Raw genomic sequence first — 19,665 nt, 5'->3', positions numbered from 1 at the left:
TCATTAATGTCATTTAGTAATTTTTTAGTTTAGCACCGATTTTAAAAATTCAAACTTAGTTTCTAAAAAAAACCAAAAGTTAAAAAAAAGAAAACTTTTAGAATTTTTAAGTATTTTAATTATTTTCTTATTTTATTTGAATTAATAAAAGTATAATCTAATTGATATAACGATGCAAAAAACATATGAACTTTTTACTTTAATACTAAATATAAAACATTTTTTTTGTTTTAAAAAGCCTTATATTCGAACTTAATTACTAAAAACTTAACAGCCCCATAAAAATAGTTATTTTTTTTTATAGCATTATTTTATTTTTTTTTAGCTCTTTAGTTTATATTTTTTAAACAGATACATTTATGTAAAATATTTTCTGAAAATGAACACAATTTTTAGGTTCTAGTTAAATTTCCAGACGTAACTTGTTATTACTAAAAAGTTACTACAAAAACAACTCACTATGTTTTCACTCATTGTTTATTGATTTTTAAAGTTTTAACTGCAGTAAGTTTCATATGTATGTTTCTCTAACAAAATCTACGTAAAAACACTTGATCAAAAAATTAATGCACTTTTTAAAATTTTGTTATGCTAGCGAAAAGTAGGTATCCATATTTAAAGTTGTTGTAGTAATTGTCGCGGCATTATCAATAACTTTTTAATAATTTGTTTCCCAAATTTTAGTTGAAATTATACATGCTGATGTACATACTATATTAGCATAATTGTGTTTTGAGATGTAAATAATTTCAACTTGATATAATAAGGTGTTTTTAAAAAATTGACTATGTATGATTCCAAACAAGCCTAGACAACAAATTTTCATTTCTACTTTTTTTAAATCTTTGTTAATAAAAATTTATTACAAAATAAAAATAAAAAATTTTTAGAGAAAAAAGTTATTATATCAGCTTTATTGTTTAAATGTAGTACAGTGGTATATTATTTAAAAACAAGCAAGTTTTAGATTTTTTATCAAAAAAAACATTTGTTCTTTATTTTGATTAAATTGGTTTGATTAATCGGTGCTTAAGTTAAATTTTATTTAAATTTTTGAATTTAATAAACAAGTTTATAGATTAGCACAATAAACTACTGAAATTTCAAGAAATTTTTAGTCTAAAACTCCATTGTAATATAAAAATTCTGTAAAGATTGAATCCAAAAAAAAATCGGGTAATTCATTAATTTTCAAGTAAAGCTGATATAGTTTCTGTAATAATTTGCATATAATGTATGTTTTTACTTATAACTGAATAATGCCTCTTTGTTTATATACGACACATACATTAAAAAATATTAAAACTTATAACTCAGGAAGTTTTTATTTCTAATGGATCAAATTACTTTTTAAATAATGTTCTATACATTTATTACTATATACTATAGTATTATAAAATATTTGAACTTACTTAAAATAAAAAATATTTAATAAAAATAAAAACAAAAACATATATCTATAATTTTAATTTAGTTTAACTGACTTTTTTTGAAAAATCTCTTTATTTTGATAATAAATTTAAATGTAGGAAAACAAATTGTTAACATTTTAAAGTATATATACAGAACTAATTCAGTCTAGTCGCCCGTATGGTGATTTAATATAATTTAATTTTTTTCACTAAAGCAAAACCCATGACTAATAAATAAAAGCTATGCTTAATAACTAAAACTAATAATTTGAAAGTTTTATGTCGAATCAGTAATTTACTGTACCAAAAAACAGACCAATTTGATGTCACAATGATTTATAATTTTATTGATTAATCAAATTCACTTGAATTTTACAGACAAGCTGCCCTAGCTCAGTGTATTTTAAAGTTTCGAATAAAAAATAATGTTGGTGTAAAAATATTTCTAAAATTTCACAAAGTTAAAAAAATAAAATACCGAAAATGTAACCAAGCTGATAGAGGTGTTCAATTTTAGTTTGATATTTTTTAAACAGCCTTTGTAGGTATAATACCAAACAAACTTTAAAATCATTTTGATTAATTGAAATAAATATCAAAATGCATAGTAACAGCGAGTGTCAATCAGTTTTATAGAAACATTAAAATGGGTAAAAATGTTTTATGTAACATTATAAACTTACTTATAATTTATAGTGCCATTCAAGTTTTTTTTTATCTAGCAAGTCGGCACTTATAATTAAACAATTCAATTCAAATATAATATAACGTACAAAACATAACTTTGTGTTTTTGTATTACAAAACTTTGAAATATATACTAATGCGTATATTCAACTTTAATATCTTGAAGTAATCAAATTTTACTATAAAGGTACGTTGTGCTATGTTTTTTAAAAACGTTGAGCTATTTATAGCCTTAGATAAACTAAACCTTTTTAGTTTTTTTAATATTTACTTTTTTTTGGTGAACCTAAGAATATGCTTCAATAAAAAATACTTCCAATTCTTTGATTAAACACAAATATTAACAACAAGATAAGCTGTTTGGATAAATAAGCTTGTAACTTTTAATCGGTTGAAGTAAAACTGGAGTAGATTTCAAAACTAAGATACACATTAAAGCTGTTGAGACGCTTAATGCTTAATGCTTTTTGAAAAACATGTTGAGAAATTAAATATCTGTTAAATTATGTTATCGTTAAAGTGAAAAAAAAAAACAAAAATTTTAGTTATTTTACTAGATATTAAACAATTAAAGTGTTTTAAAAAAACAGTTGTAAACAGAGTAAAATGTTATAGCGAGCAAAATAACTACGTTAACATGTTTGAGGTAGAAACAAAAAAGCAAAAGAAAACAATTTTTTTAGTAGTAGTGGTACTCTAAAACGTATAAAAAGCATTTATGCACTTAAAATCTGAAACTTTTGATATTTTTATAGTTTAAAATTGTAAGAGCATAAAATTTCATATTTATTTGGTATTTTAAAAATAGTACTTGTTATTAACTTCAAAAGCTTAAATTAATAAACAATAAAAAGTATATAATTTTCAACAAATTATACCTATAAATAATGATAAAAAAACTTATGAAGTAAAATTAAATACAATAAGTTAAACGTAACAACTGATTCAAATGTAAAATGCTCAAACTTTTAAACATTAGCTGCAAAAGACTACCGTGTAAGTAAATGATAACGATTATTTTTGACAGAAAATTTCACACTAAACTGGTTTGTACCGTTCAAACAGAAGCCTTGCTTATTAGTTTAAGTGTTTGTTTAAACCAAGGTTTCCCAAACTCATTTACTAAATCGCCCCCTTTTCAGAAATTTGAAAAATAATCGCCCCCCAACCCCACGATTTTACAAAGAAGTTTTTCTCTTGAGTACAAACTTTTAAGCCAAAAAAATTTTGTTTGAAATGTAATTTAGTCTAGTATTTCTTATGCAAGCATTTTTGTGGCTGTTTTCAAAGTAGTTTACAGGGCTTGAGAAAATAAGTTACAGTTGTTTTCTTATACGCCCAGTAAAGTATATTAAAATACTTAATTATTAAAAAGCCTTGTGTAATCTGTAATCAATCCTATTTAAATATGAATTGTTTTGAAACTAATTAAACTTTTAGGGTAGTGGTGGACAACTTTTGTAACCAGCAATTCATATTTACTTAAAAATCTCTTCTAGTTTCAACTCGTTAAAAAATTTTTATTGCGGGCTGCATAATTTAATAAAATAACATATAAGAAAATCAAAAAATTCGATCAAAATTGTAATAAAATGATTTAGTGTTATTGTGATCTAGGAAATACTATAATGAACTGAAAACCAAGTTGAAAGTGTATTTCAAAATATTAAGTATCAAAATATTTTTTTTTGCCTAAGTAGTTTTCAAGTTATTTAGCGGTACGAAATTTTACTGGATCTTAACCGTACGTTACCGATCTGAAATCTTAACTGAAACCTGACATTTTCATAATCTCTCATATAAAGAATTTCGGACATTTAAAAGTTAATACTAAGTAACTTAATTAAGCCGTTAGTTATTAGCCTATAATAATTTACCAGAAGTAGTGAAAAACCATAAGCTAGTGTTGAACTATTAAAATAAACAACACATTCTAATTGTTAATATATTGAAAATTAAGATTTAACAAAAAACAGTTTTATTAATAGTTTAAAATTCCTTAATATATTGATTTTTTAACAATAATAAATCAAGTTAGAAAATAAAATTAAGTTTAAGAATCTTTTAAATGAAAAATTTGAAGTCATTCCAAATAGAGATTTCAAATCTATACTCTTTTAAAACCAAAAAAAAAATTTTGAAATAAAAATTTAATGATTATCAAGATTTTTTTATTTGTACAGATTAAACAAGTGATAACATAAATATGTCAAATAAATTTCTTTCAAACAAATACTTTTATCACTACGCTATAAAAACTTTTAGTGTAATATAAAACGACAAATATAAACTACAAAATTAACCAGGTCAAAATAAAACTATTAACAGATTTAAAACATATGCCATTTAATAAATACATAGACTTTCGCTTGATTTCGAACTTTGAACAAAATAAAAAAGTGCAAACTCAAAAGTTATTAACATTTTTATTAACAAAATGATAAAATTAAATATGTTATAAATATGCAATAGCGTTATGAATAAACATGAAATCAACTAAAACCTAAAAATAACATTCATTAACAAAAAATAAATCTATATAAGATATAAAATATTATGTATTTTTTGTTTTATCAATACTTAGTTAGTAAAAGACTTTATTTAAATTAAATTTGAGAGAATATGATTTTGCAATTTTTTTTTTTGGGTAAAAAGTGTGAACTCAAGAGGAAGTCTACCGTAATTAACATTTATTAGGCATTATTCAAACCTGTTGTAGAATACATAACTTAATAAATTTTTTATTATAAAAAGACTTTTAAAATACATTACAAACCAGGTTAAATAAGAAGTATTTTAAAAGATCAAATAAAATAAATAAACTTTCATAAAATAATGTCTGCTACTTAAGTCTAATATAATATAATGATGAGCTTCATGACTGCATGCAAGTTTTTTTTTTAATCTTGTTCTTAATCAGTAAAATAAAGTCTCCTTTACAAAAATCTTGATTAGATCTTTTGCTTAAGATGTTGATAATGAACTTAAAGTTTTTTCAACAACATAGCTAGAAGGAAAAACTAAAAACAACAATCTAAATTCCTCTCAAATGATTGGATACTTTTGCCTTATTTTTTGTTTATTCCAAAAGCTTTCATATCGTTCTTTGGAAAAATTTACTTTAAGTTAAAGGTTAGTTTGTAAGTCTGAGAAGGTTTCTGTAAGTCGTTTACTTTAAAAAGATCAGCCTCAAAGGGATCCATATTTTTATCTATATGATAGCTTTTTTGTGTCAAATCAGAATTTTACTATATAATATGTTGAAATTGTTAATATTTCCAGATTTTTTACGTTTTTTTTTTGCCTAAATTGTCAAATTCCAGGTTTTTCCAGGTTTCTAGGTAAATTGGTAACCCTGAATAGTTTTATGTCTCAGTCTAACTTAGTGACTTTTCAAAAAACAATTGAAAATATCATGAGGTGATAGTTGATAATAGATAACATAGATTTTTACAAACCATTTATGATTCCAAATAACATATATGCCAGGTTATAAAGTGGCGAGAGGGATTCCAATCGTCTATGATCTATGTAATTTTCAAATAAGAAAACATATAAATGAAAATATGTAATTTACTTGAAAGTAGGAGTCATAAGTACTTGATTTTTTTTCTCTATACTTTACATAAAAATATAAACTTTTTTGTTTAAGTTTTATCTCATGGTCAAATATTTAATAGTAAGCTAAAACTAGTAACATAGCAAGAAAAAAATTAAAAATTTTATGACAGCCCAAAATTTTAAAATCGCCCCCTTTTCGCCCCCTTACTAGTTATCGCCCACCCTTTCGCCCCCTTACTAATTATCGCCCCCCGACTTACTAAAATCGCCCCCAGGGGGGCGATATCGCCCACTTTGGGAAACCCTGGTTTAAACTGTACTTTTTTATGCTAACCTTTAAGCTTGTTACGTGATTGTTTTCAAGTATGTTTTTTCTGTTGGAATACCTTTGAGTTTTATTCATTGGTTTTATTTGGCAATTCTAAGTTACTACACTTAAAATTAAAGTTTGTTATGTCTGGAAACATAACACTTAGATCACTTGTTTGTTGTACTTAATAAACATTGGAAAAATATTTATAACTATTTTGTTCATTTAGGTTTAAACACAACTAAGCAGTTAAGTAGCTGCTAAGGATTAACTTAGAATTAAAAAAAAAGCTTGAATGTTATATCTTAAAGTCATTGGTAAACTAGCCCAACTTTTAATTGTGTTTGTTTAAACTTAATTCAGTTATTAGTTACAAAAAAAAAAAATACCTAGTTTTAAACTACTTGTTTTATATATCTTATGAACTTTTTCACTAGTGTATGTAAAGAAAATGTAAAAGCATACAATGGAAATGGTAAAATTATATAATTAATTTTAATAAAACAAAAAAAAATCTTTTTATTATTAATTTTAAGTTTTATTATTTTAATTATAAAAAAAATATTATTTTATTATTAGTTATTTTAACCATTAGGCGTCGCCAATGATAAGTTTATTTAGATTTTCGTCTTATTAAGATAAAATCCAAAGTAAATAAGGTTTTGAACTACTATTTTCATTTTGAAGTTAAATTAAAATAACAAACCGTTCTTCGACATTTTTTGAGCTACATTAAGTCAATTAACGTTTAATCAACTTTCTATTTTCTATGGTTACTTTAAATCTTTACAATTTAAATGAAAAGCTTAAAGACTCTAAAAAACTTATAAAACTTAAAAACTTATTATTTATATATAACCTAAATTTGTTTTATAATGGTGGAACTTAGTTCAGTAATTTAACAACATTCTAGTTTGTTACACAAACTTAGTAATAATTAAGCTTGACTAAAGCTAACATTATCGAGGTTGAAAATACTATCTTAGTCAAACCATTTTAAGAGTTATTTAGAAGTTTTAATTGTACAAACACCTTTTGATATACTATTTTACTAAACAAATTGGTTTGATTTTAATTTAGTAAGTTTCAAAAACGTTTCAAAATGCTGAAAGTTTGGTCTACAAACATTGTGTTGTTTGACATTTGATAAGTTTAATTATACCATTGTGGCTTACTGAGCATATTTATTAACTGCAACAATAACTAGAAATGTGTTTTTAAGCAAAAGTCAAGCTAATAAAAATGCTTCCTTAGTGAATCACTAAATATATAAACTTGGATAAAATAACATTAAAGCAAACAGACGTTTAATGAGTTTTTAATAAAAAAATTTCCATTAATAGCAAACACCGCAAAAGCAATTGCTGAATTTTTTTTTAAAGTTCTTCTCATTTTAAATTAACTGTTTATTTAATTAATACGTAAGTTTTCAAAAACTTTTTAAGTTCAAAAAAAGAATATTATTGTACTTTTTTTGCATCTTTTACAAATTTCAACTTAACAAGCAATAAACGAACAAAACAAAATTATAAAGCGTACACAGAAACCCTTTTTTGTGTAAGACTTCATTTTTTTCCTAAACTGATTTTAGTTGAAGTGTTTAAAAGCGGCATTAAAATATGATCAAGATGCATGAAATCGAATTTATGATCGTTAAAAATAATTGAGTTGAATACTTATCATAGTGTTATAATTTATTTGCGATAATTCTTTCTACTTAATTTCTTAACTTTATTTTACTGAAATTCAACTAAATATTTTCTTTTAACGTAAAAAATGTTAAGTTGAGCTGAAACATTTTCCACATTAGCTTGAATTTATACATCATAATTTCGTTGAACTTGATTTGCTATTTTGGGTTATTGCAGTCTTGACGTGTTTTAATACTTAACATAAAATATACACCTGGAATTAAATTTGTTATAATTGAACAATTTATGTCCATTAAGACAATAAAATTCACTTTTAGCGACTTTTACGCATTAAGACGCAAAATAAATAAGTAAAACTAATGAATATAAAAATATGCTTTCTTTGCTTTAAAGTATATATTTAACCTCCAAATAAATACATTAGTTTTTTATATTTTATGGTAGCTGTACATTCTTTTAACTTAATTAATAAAATTCTAATAGTAGAAATCCGATTTTCGAAAATTATAGCTAGTTTTATATAAAATAATACGCCTTACGATTGAATGTACTTACGTTATAAATCAAAAATTGGATTTGAACTTTGTCTTTTTAATGTAAACTTCAATTATGTTTTAATCACACGAAATTTATTTTTGATGATAGTTTGAACACCTAAAACTAAATTTTACGAACGACGTAGAGATTAACGCATTTTTTTTCGAGACAGGTCTGATGTATATAACTTATGATTCATCCAATACACCAAATATTTTGTTAAAGTTCACGAAAATATTAAATTTATTCGTGGTAGACATCGCCGAAACACCAGTCACGCAAACATTTTAAACTTTTACAAAATTGGTGCAGGTTTTCATGCGACAAATACCTTGGAAAATAAATCACGCACACAATGTAAAAAAAATATTTTAAAGCAAATTTTATATTTATACACTGTAAATAAAACTTATAGAAAACATGCCAAACCAGTGTTATACAAAATAGTTCGTGAAATTATAAATTTAAAAAATTTCTTAAAAAAAAACAGAGTCTGATTTTGTAAATTTATGAACTAACTAAATATTATTTTACAAAATCTTAAAAAGAAAACAATAATTTTTCCTAAATAAATGTATTACGCCAATAAATCGATCACAGAAGCAAACAAAAAATAGTTTTAGCTATGTTTCAAAAATCTAGAAGTCTAGTCAAAAAATAAATAAAAACATAAATCTTTAAATGTCTACTTATTTTCATTCTTTTTTTTTCAAAAAGGAACAACGGTTTGAAAAGAAAGCCTTGGACAAAGTCTTTTGCGTACAACAACAAATATTTACTTAATAAAAACTTGTACTTGAAGCGTATTGTGTTAAATGTTCATTGTAAACTTGTATTTTTCGTTAAAGTATTTTCTCCTATATTTTTTTTATTTCTGGCTTAAATTTTATATGCTAAATACCAAACATCTGTTTTTTTTTTATAAAATAGTTCCAAGAAAAGTATTTAAAGTTAACCTATAGTTGTTTAAAAAATTTCCTACTCTTAAGATTACTTTTATAACTACATGAATATTAAAAAATGTATTATAACTTTAAAGTATGGTATTTACCTACAAATAAATAGTATGGTGTAAAATCGTGTCTAATACTACAACATATAGTTTTTTTTTATAATTGTAAGTTTTTATTTATCAATCAGAACTTTTGATAAAATTGTTTTATTAGAACACAGTCCAAAGTATCAAAGTAGTTAACCAAGTAATATGTTTGTTTATATAAAAAAAGTAGTTAAGCTTGGTTTTAAAAAAAATTTACTTATGATGACTTTACTTATTTTTTAGTTATGATAATAGTTTACAGAGTCATCATAAAAGATACAGTTGTAAGTGTTGAAAGTGTGCAAACTAAGCAAAGAGTTTTTTTTTATTAAATATCAAAATTTTTATTAAGTCAGTAGTCAATAGTTCAGCTTTTAGTAATAAGTAAACACAATAATTACTCTAAAAACGTTTTACTGCAAAAGTATTGTGAAAATATAAAACCAGTATTTTTTTATTGAGTAAAAGAACAGTTTTTTTTTTCTATCAAAAACTTTTCAAAAACCTACAGCACTTGTTATAGGAAACGAAGATAAATTAAAACAGTTTGTCGTATTAATTTGACAAGAGAGGCTTAGATTCTACACAATCCTAAAAAATAAAGTGCTAATTGTACTCTTTATATTTTTCTAAATATATACTAGCTAATGGAACTAGAAGAATTTTCTCTTGAACAAAAAAACTTTTTCATGAAAATAAAACTTACGTCTTTATTGTTTTTTTTTAAAGATAAGTAGTCAACCATACTGTTAAAGATACATAAGAAACATATCAAAAACAGTACTAAATATTATGCCTTAAAAAGTTAATTGTATTTTGAACATTTGAAACTTTAAAAACTAGTTTAGCAAAACTTTAATTTCTTTAAGCTTTTTGTTTTTTAAACATGCAAAGAAGAACATAAAAACTTTTAAAAATAATCGATTTCATATTACCATATATAGATCACTTTTTATAAATAAATTTGAAGTTTATTGACCTTTGCTTGTATTAAAAAAAACGTCTAATTATTTTTCTAATATTTAATTAAGTTACTTGTAAACTAATTATTTACACATATAATTAATTACGTTAATCAAAATAAAACATCATAATATATTTTTTAAGTAATAAATAACAAAGAAAAATCATTTAATTTTATTGTTGAGTAAACATACCTTGTTTGAACCATAAATTGTTTAATTTCTAATTAGTGAGTGCTATGACTTTATGTTTGAAAATTAACAAAGCTTGTGTTTTAACTTTTAAGCTCACAAATAATAAATCGTTTTTTCAAAGTTTACAATTGTCATTTGAAATATTTCAGTTTATTTGTTGTTGTTACAAGTATAGTGTAAACTATAAAAACAAGTAGTTTTACTTAATCGAGTTAAACTAAAGTTGTATTTATTGTAAATTAACTATTTTCAATACTTTGTTTTGACTTAACCTTGAACCTAAATTACTTATAATACTTAAACTGTCTTAGCTGTTTAATAATCATATCTAATGCGACCTATAGCTAAACAACTGCGTTATCTGCACTTTTCTTTTCTAGTTTGTAATCAGTTTATTGAAATTTTATCAAAGTAAAACAACAATATGTAGCTTACTAAAAAAAGATTTCAAAAAGATTTACGAATTTTTTAAAAAAGAACTTTAATTCACTTAGTATAATTTAAAGTTACAGTTAAGTCGTTTCTGAAAAATTTTAAATTGAAACATAGTAGCATGTTAAAAATCCAAATTTTTAAATATTTTAATTAATAACCAGAGTTTGACATCTTAAATTAAAAAATCAAAATCTAGTTTAATAGAGACACTGCGATTATGTGTTTTAAGCTTTGCTACTATAAATGTTAAAACTCCTATTCCTACTAATACTAATGGTATTCTCAAGACAGGGTGATGCTCAAGACAGGGTGATTTTAAAACTGACTTTACTCAAACAACTAACAAAAACTAAGCTAACATAATGTTTGTTTAATTTTTAAAACACTGCTGTAGATAATGACCAAAAACAAAAAAGTAAACAACAATTTAGAGCTTATTATTTTAAATATATGGTAAAGTTCTATGATATGTTAAGTTTTCTCAGATTAAATATAAAGAAACTGCTTTATTAGTTATTTAACTTTATCACAACGTACAAAAGGTGAAAACTGAAACTTATTAGAAAATTGAAAATTAGCAACCAGAAAAAAAAATTGTCAGTAATAATAAAAGCAACAACAAAGCACAGTGAAGTAGCAACCTGATTTTTTTTTTATAAAACTATTAAAAAAATAGCCAACAAAGCCTGAAAACTAGTAAAAAGTAGTGAGTGCAAATAGAACTTATACGAATTCAGAAACAGTTGATTGTAAACTTTAAAAAATAAAAGCACACGTCATAATTGATATTTTAGTATAAAAGTTACATAATTAAGATAAAATGTATAAACGTAAAACTTAATTCATTGTTAGTCTTTAAACCAGTCACGATTTTGGAATATAATTTCAACACAAGTTTTTTTAAAAAGAAACAAAAACCGTTTTAAGTTAGATTAGACTTTTTAAGGTATAACATCACCGCGTCAAAATAGTTAGTTAGAATAGAATTTAATTATAAGTAAACTCTTTTAAAAGAGTAAAAAAAATCAAAACCAACATTTAATGGTTACCATGACTTTTATTTAGTACTTTAGCACTAAAATTTTGAAAAATTCAAAGTAAGTAAATAAATAACAATAAAAATAAAATTGCCTAAAAAACAACGTATGACTCAGAATGCATAGAGTTTTTTATGTTAAGAGCCCTGCTCTATAAATCTTTAATTAAAAAGTAGTTAACTTCGATTCAATTAATTTCGTCTTTAATATTTTCATAAAAGTATGGAGAAGAAAATTGCTAACATCGTACCTGAAAATTAAATTAAGTTAAAACTAATATACGTAAATGAATAAACTTATTTGAACCTATCTTAAAAATTTTTTTTAAATGGAGTTGAATTAATTTATTTTACTTTAATTAAACTCAAAATAAACCATAGTTTACAGAAGTAAAATATTTATTTTTTTTAATAAAACTACTGTATTTATACTTTTTCATAGAAGTTAATAGTTTATTAAAACTAACATATACATGATGGTTTGACCACACTTCCTGACATTGTTGTTGTTTCAACTGAAAAATAATAACTAAATTAGAACAACAATAAATTTAAATGTAAAAACGAAATGTTTATTTTACAGACTTGTATATTTTAGAAGTATGAAAAAAATGTTAAGAATAGTTTTTATAAGTTTTTATCTACCCAGTAAGATTTTTTCGATAAAAAAAATTAAATTAATATAAATATCAAACTTATGCTATTTGCTATACTAACCTGTATTAGCAACTGTTCCATTTTCTACTTTAGATGTTGTCGTTTCAGTAACGGATTCTATCGAAAAAAAGTTGTTTTAGCAAAATGAATATTGGCACATTAAGTTTTTGTTAAAACATAATAGATGTAGGAAGCAAGTGCTAGTAAACTTTATTTTCCTGTGACTAACAAAACTAAAAACAAGTTAAGCTACCTATAATATTATCATTTTTTTGAAAAAGAAACTTTTACTAAAGTAAATTGCAAAGTTAATATCGTTAAACCTTTTCAAGTGAACAAAACTTTAATCTAGCAATTATAAGATACGTTTAGTTTTTATTACTTGTTTTTAGTTTAGAAAATCCTTCAAGTGATGCTTAATTTCAAGTATATAAATACTAAATAAAAATTAATCTTTAACAAACCACCACAATCAAGCTCATCATTCTCACAATCAGGAAATCCATCGCATCTTAAATTTTCATCAATACAAAGATCATCAGAACACCTGAACTCATCTTCGAAACATTCACCGTATTCATAATCGGATGTTGTTGTTTCTACTGCAGTTGTCGTCGGTGGTGGCGCTATTCAGAAGTAAAATGAGTAAATATAAGTAAAATATACTTGTACAAAATCAAATTTTTGAGACAAAAGTTTATTTATTATAAGTAAAGTAATCAAACAAATAATAAGATGTTGTTGTTAAAGCAGAAATAGCCGTCGGTTGTGGCACTGTTTAGAAGTAAATCGAGTAAATATAGTTTAAACAAATAACACATATGATCAAGTGTTGATATTTGTAAAATATAATACTATTACTACATAATGCATATATAAATATGAAACAAGTTTAAGTTAACGCTTTGGCATTAATTTTTTTCTCAATTGTTTAAAAAATCTCTGATTTAAACTATTAACTCAATAGATTAAGATACATTGTTCCTAACTAATTAAATAGTTTATTTATGATTTTAATAACAATCAAATTTAAAGATTAAACTTAGCTTAAACAGTCTGAAAGTAAACAAATATGATTATATTGGTTATTTGTTTACTCAATTTTATTTGCACGAAACTGAGATATTATTTACAAAAAATGTCAAGAATGTGCCACCAAAACCAATAAATAAAATACTTTGTCAATGAATCATTGGGAATATAATTTTTTTTTTGTGCCGAATAGTAAGTAAATAGAAACTAAATTGCTTTTAATAAAAAATCGATGTAACAACTTTCTACAATATTGCAAAAAAAAATCTTGATTTTTAACCAAATTTTAATGTCAATTAATGCTAAAGTTTTTATTACATATTACATTAAAAACCATCAATGTTAACAATTACTTTTAGAAATTAACATGTTTTAAACTAAAGTAGAAAACATCGAATTTCTGTTTAAGCTTTATAGGAACTTAATATTTTTTCTCCTGAGGTGGTTAAACTCTTTTTTTAGATAAAGCACGTTTGTCTTTGTTGTACACTGTTTACATAAATGAATGCTTGAAAATTTTAACAAAAGCAGCTAAATGTACATTGTTTATGAGATTGTAAGTACATATCAACAACTTAAATAGAAGTAAACCAGTCTTTAAAGCAGTTAATTTTTATAACTTTAAAACGTACAAACTGTTTTAGGTTAAATTTTATTATAAACTTTCATTGACTATCTCCATTTAGTTATCCCGCCACAAAGAAGTACTTACGTCATAATGTATAAGATTGCCTCATTGCAGACTATTTTCATACTTAGTGTAAGACATTCAAGTGATAATTATATGGAGCTGCATAAACATAATGATAGTTTGAACACTTGATATACAAAAATGTTTACTTTGACCAGACAAGTCTCAAGTTTGTAACTTATGAGTCATATAAATGTCCAATACTTGGTTCTAACTCACGCAAGTTTTAAAGTATTTTTTTAAACTGTAAGTCATAACAAATATATGTTTCACTACAACTTTAAGATTTGAGTTTTGTGATAAATAAAGCTTTTTGCATGTTTGAATAACAGTTTTGACTGAAGCATAATGTTTTGTGATAGAAAGTACAATTGTTTTTTGTGTATTTTTTTTTAATATTATATAAGTTTAGTTATTATCAACTCCTTTATAATTAATACATTATAATATACTTGTATTTGTTATATATATTTGTTTTTTGACTCACTTGTTTGATAAGTGCAATTGAATTCGTCCCTCTCCGAAGGACACTGAACAATTCCGTCGCAGACTTGATCAAAAGAGACACAGTCGTTGCTCTCTCCATAAACGTATTCATCTACATCTTGACAGGAGAAAAGATCTCGCTCTCCGCAACTCTGTCCGTAATATGAGTATCCTGATCCGTCTGTAATAAATATTGTGACGTCATAAAGAGTATAAAACATCTAAGTTAAGTAAGTAAACTTTAAAAAAATAAAATTTAAAAATTATGTTCTAATTTTTAAAATAACTCTAAAGTTCTCGTTTAAAGCTAATTTATATATTTTGCTAACAAATAGAAATAATTGAAAGAAAAATTTGGTAATATTCCAAATTAATTAACTTAAGCACTCATTGATAGTATTTTTGAAAACTTTAGTTAAATTTTAACTGCTAAAGTTTTAAAGCTTTTTTTTCGGTGTTAAGTATTGAACAAATAAATAGAAGTTATTTTATTGATGGTTTAGCTTATTAATACTTTTTGATTTTTGTTAAAATAGAAATTGAATAAATACCTGTCTCATTATATTCGTAATATGAATCATTTTCTACTGTTTCGTTTTCTGAAAAGCTCCTTACATCTAAGTCCAGAAGTTTGTCTGTTAGAAAATATACAACGCTGTCACTATAAGTTTTTTGTAACTTTTTAAACTTTTAAATATTCAGTTAAAATAGATGGAAAAAAAAGTCTTATATAAAACTATTTTTTAAATTATATCCAACTAGTATTTGTATAATATTATAATAACAAATAAACATTTGTTTCCTAGACTTTACTTAAGTTTCAAAACTAATTGATTTAACAATTATACTTACAAAACTTATACTGTTAATCTTCTTTTTATTTTTATTTTCTACTTATTATTCTTATTATTTTCAGCTTAAAAAAAAAATTAGTAAGTTTTAAAATTGTTAACGTATTTTTTATTTTGTAATATAACATTCTTATTAAAGCAAATTTCTTTAACGAAACAAACGTTATAAAAAATACCAATACGTTACAAAAAGTACAAGTTTACAAATAAATGCAGTTAAAAAAGGGAACAAGTAAGGCACATAACAAACTGTCGATGGTAAGGTATTAGGTAGGATTAAAAACCACAAAGTCAATATTAACAGCACTGTAAATAATACAGCTTCAAAGTCGAGTTTAAACTAGACTTTATTGACATATTCTGTACTTATGAACAATGTTGCTGAACAAACTTTTAAAGCTTCAAAAACATATGCAGTGTTTTTTGAAAATTACAGTGCTAATTTAAAAGATTAAATTTTAAACAAAGTTGATATTTTAATACTATATTTTACAAACGACGTAAACAGGCATTTCATTTTTTGATATTTTAAATCTATACAAGGACTTTTTGTCTTTCAATAAAGTAGTAAACCATTTAAATTTCTACATTTTTCTTCATCCTCTCCGTTGGGACAATCAACAACTCCATCACAAATACTTATTTTTGATTGGCAGCTTCGATTTGCTCCAATGCACACGAATTCGTCATCTGAACACAATGGTGTGCCGTTTGTTGGTATATCAAGTGAAGCTGTAAGAAACAGTTTACTTAGTTTGATCTAATTTAATCTATTTACATACAATATATCTTAAACATCATCTGAACACGAGTTGTTTGTTGATGTTCAGTCTAATGAGACTGTAATTTTTTAATTTATATATATATTTTTTTATTGTAAAAATATTCTAAATCTCACTCAAATCTTATTTTAAAGTACTATAGGTTCATGATGCAGTATGAAATGAAATTGATTAATTTAAACAAAAATTTATAGCTCAACAGTAAAAATTAATAGTTATACTACAGTAAACGAAAACTGGTTTGAATGGAAAAAAGTATTTTTTAAGTTGTTTTTATCTCTAAATGATTTATGAATTACAAATTAGTTTATATTTTAGAGAATTTTAAGTGTATTTTTGAAGTTAAACTTTTCCTACACTAAAGTGAAAAAAAAATAGAATGAAGTTTATAAGCGGAACAAAGTAAATCTATTTACTGAAAACATTTGATTAATGTTTGTTCAAACAAAATACTTAAATGACAAGAGTCAATTTGAAACAAACAACTTATGATAATTTAAACAACGCATGTTTACTTTTGAAATGACTAAAACACAACGTTGTTTTGTATGAAACAAATTTTATTATTGATATTGTAATCTTTTCATTCGTTTCAAAAATGAGGTGAAAAATTGCATATAGTTTAGTAAAAAGTAGTTTTATATAATCAAATGACAAGTAAGTATTGTAAATAAAACACTATAAATGTTATTTGTCAATTGTATCATAAACTGTTATACATATATAAGAAAACATTTTTCTAAAACATGTAATGTCTCAGACACGGTCTATAGTAAAAAATACAAATGTTTACATCAAAAAACAATTTGTACTTGAAACCATTGTGTTTAGTACTTGTTATAGACATAAAAGTTTTTGTTTGATAAAATATTTTCTCATAATATGCCGTTGCTAACCTATTAGTTCGTGGTCAAAATAGTACAAAATATTTTTAAATTTTTTAGTACTTTTGTTGTTTGTATACGTTTGTAAAGTAAGGAACACTTTAGTATTATTAATTTATTGATGCTTGGAAACTAGACAACTAAACAAAGTATGTGTCTAGAAAAATGTTTGTTTACTATCAACATAACAAAGCTGTTATATAACAGATAACTATGAAAGTAAATACTAAAATTGCGTGATAAAGTAATAAAAACAGATCTATTAGTCTTTTTAAGAGACTATAAATTCAACGCCCTTAATACATGATTTGTAAATTAAAAATTATAATTATAATTTTTACCACATTATAGCAAATGAAAATTATTATTTTATACTAAAACTCAAAATTAAAACACTTTTTAGTTTGATAATTTTAAAAAACACCAGCAACAACAGCTTAAAAATAAGATCAAAAAGATTAAATACCACAATTTAATATAGACGTTTGCGTTTTTATATTTTTCTCCTAATCGCTTTACGTAAAACCTAAAGGTGGGTTGCTTGAAAACAAGATATTTGCCATATCATGATTAGAGCACGTTTTATTAGAAATAGTTCAAATGAAAACAATGAAAATTTTTGGCCTTCTGTAATTGTTTGTTTAGTTATATGGCATAAGGTAATGTATGATACTGAAATGCTTAAAAGTAAACAAAGTAAAACGATAAGTACTACTTTATTCAGTAGCTTTATAAATTTGCTACAGTTATAAATTTAGATATTGCTTTGAAAATAACTAAACTGGTATCAAACTTTAAATAAACGTTTAGTTTAAGAAAAAATCAAAATACTTTAACGTTTATACTTCTATTACACTTATTATAAACAACTAAAGTGTTTAAATTTAAAAGGTCTTAGTCTATAAGATAACTTGTTTATAAAAAGTCCCAGAACTTTAATTAATCTTTATCTAATTTTTCACTTAACTTACTCAATAATAAATTTCATTAATTTTTCTATTTCCGTATAACAAATATTTTAAGCAAATTTTTATTTACTTTTAATTTACTTACCACAATTATCTTCATCGTATCCATTGTAGCAATCAGTGTTTCCATCACAAACTTTATTCATTTCAACACAAGTGTCCCATCTATCTTTGCATGAAAATAACCCCTCACATAATTGTTGAGATTTTTGTATTGTTACTATGTTAGAAGACCTACTGTTTTGCAAACCTAGAAGTAAAAATTCAATTTTTTGTAGTATTTAAAATTTAGCTTAATTACATTTGATTAAGTTAAAACTAACTAAAGTGTTATTTTACATAAACTAATAGAAAAGTTGTTTGTGTTTCAGTTTACTTTTTTAGTTAGATAAACTTTATTTTAAAAATTGTTAAAGTTAAAACGTTTTTTAATGAACTCGTTTGAAGCTGGTGATTTTTAAAGATATTTAATACGTTGACGTAAACAGATGTTTTTAACTGTATTTTAAATTTATTTTGTATAAAATGATATCATAACCACGAAATATGATGTAACCTTTTAATAGATGCAAGAAAAATTTTAGCTTAAAAATACGTAGCAAACCAGTCTTAAAGATAAGTTTAAACAATAAAAACATATTTCATACAATAAAACAAAAAAAACTATAATACTGTTTAATATAACAATTAAACAAAATGTTGAAAAACCTTAAATAAAATTATACATTCATTAGTAGCAAAGTAAATACTCTACTTGTTTAGTATAGGTTTACTAGAATACAAAAATAAAAAACACTAAAAAAACTAATTTACATAAAAGTATTTAAAAAGTTTTATTTGTAAATGTGTTGTTTGTAATGAAATTATTTTATTAAAATTTAAACAATTACTTAAAATGTAAATGATAACTCACTTTTTTCTTTTATTTCCATGATCCGGTTGATAATATCAATGGACTGCAAACAAATTTTTTTTTTAGTTTTTAACTTTGACTTACAACTACTTTAAACTATATTGAATACACATAGCTTTTAAACTTAAAAGAAACGTTTAATATCTGTTTAAAGAGCAGTTATTTTAGCTTTTATTTTCTGATTGTTTTCTTTGAAAACTAAAGTACTACAATATAATTATTAAATAAAAACTTATGAAAACTAGTAAGCTATAGTTATAAACTTACTTGAGTCAATTTTATTACGATGCACAATAACATAAGAGAAACCATTCTAAACATTTTAAGTAAAATTAAGTATCAAATTCTGTAAAACATTAATTAAAGTTTCAAAAAATAAAACAAAAAAAGCATTTAAAAATCTTAGTTTATAATCATGCCTACAAAAAAGGCTTAACAGTATTTTATTTCTGAAACGTTATTGTGTATATAAATGTTAAAAAATACATGTCTGTTGATGAATATTTAATTAAAACAATTCTGTTAAGTCAAATTTAGGGAAAAATATATAAAGCTAAACAGTCTTAAAGCTCTTAT

At 23.7% G+C, this 19,665-nt stretch overlaps 1 protein-coding gene across 1 annotated transcript; it reads right to left on the bottom strand.

The window, feature by feature from the left end:
- Positions 1 to 11,418: 11,418 nt before the first annotated feature.
- LOC145838557 (uncharacterized) lies at positions 11,419 to 19,436 on the bottom strand. The gene is made up of 10 exons (XM_082946174.1): positions 19,357 to 19,436; positions 19,090 to 19,132; positions 18,262 to 18,426; positions 16,116 to 16,274; positions 15,243 to 15,326; positions 14,693 to 14,872; positions 12,947 to 13,108; positions 12,543 to 12,599; positions 12,293 to 12,340; positions 11,419 to 12,076 (listed from the first exon to the last, which is right to left on the bottom strand). The coding sequence occupies exons 1-10, from the start codon at positions 19,408 to 19,410 to the stop codon at positions 12,039 to 12,041; spliced, it is 990 nt and encodes a 329-aa protein (XP_082802300.1). The 5' UTR covers positions 19,411 to 19,436; the 3' UTR covers positions 11,419 to 12,038.
- Between the last annotated feature and the right edge of the window lie 229 nt (positions 19,437 to 19,665).

The sequence above is a fragment of the Thalia democratica genome, chromosome 6 (assembly GCF_965202585.1).
Source record: "Thalia democratica chromosome 6, ktThaDemo2.hap1.1, whole genome shotgun sequence".
Taxonomy (NCBI): domain Eukaryota; kingdom Metazoa; phylum Chordata; class Thaliacea; order Salpida; family Salpidae; genus Thalia; species Thalia democratica.
The sequence above is the reverse complement of the archived record's forward strand: the minus strand, read 5'-3'. Positions and strand labels throughout refer to the sequence as shown.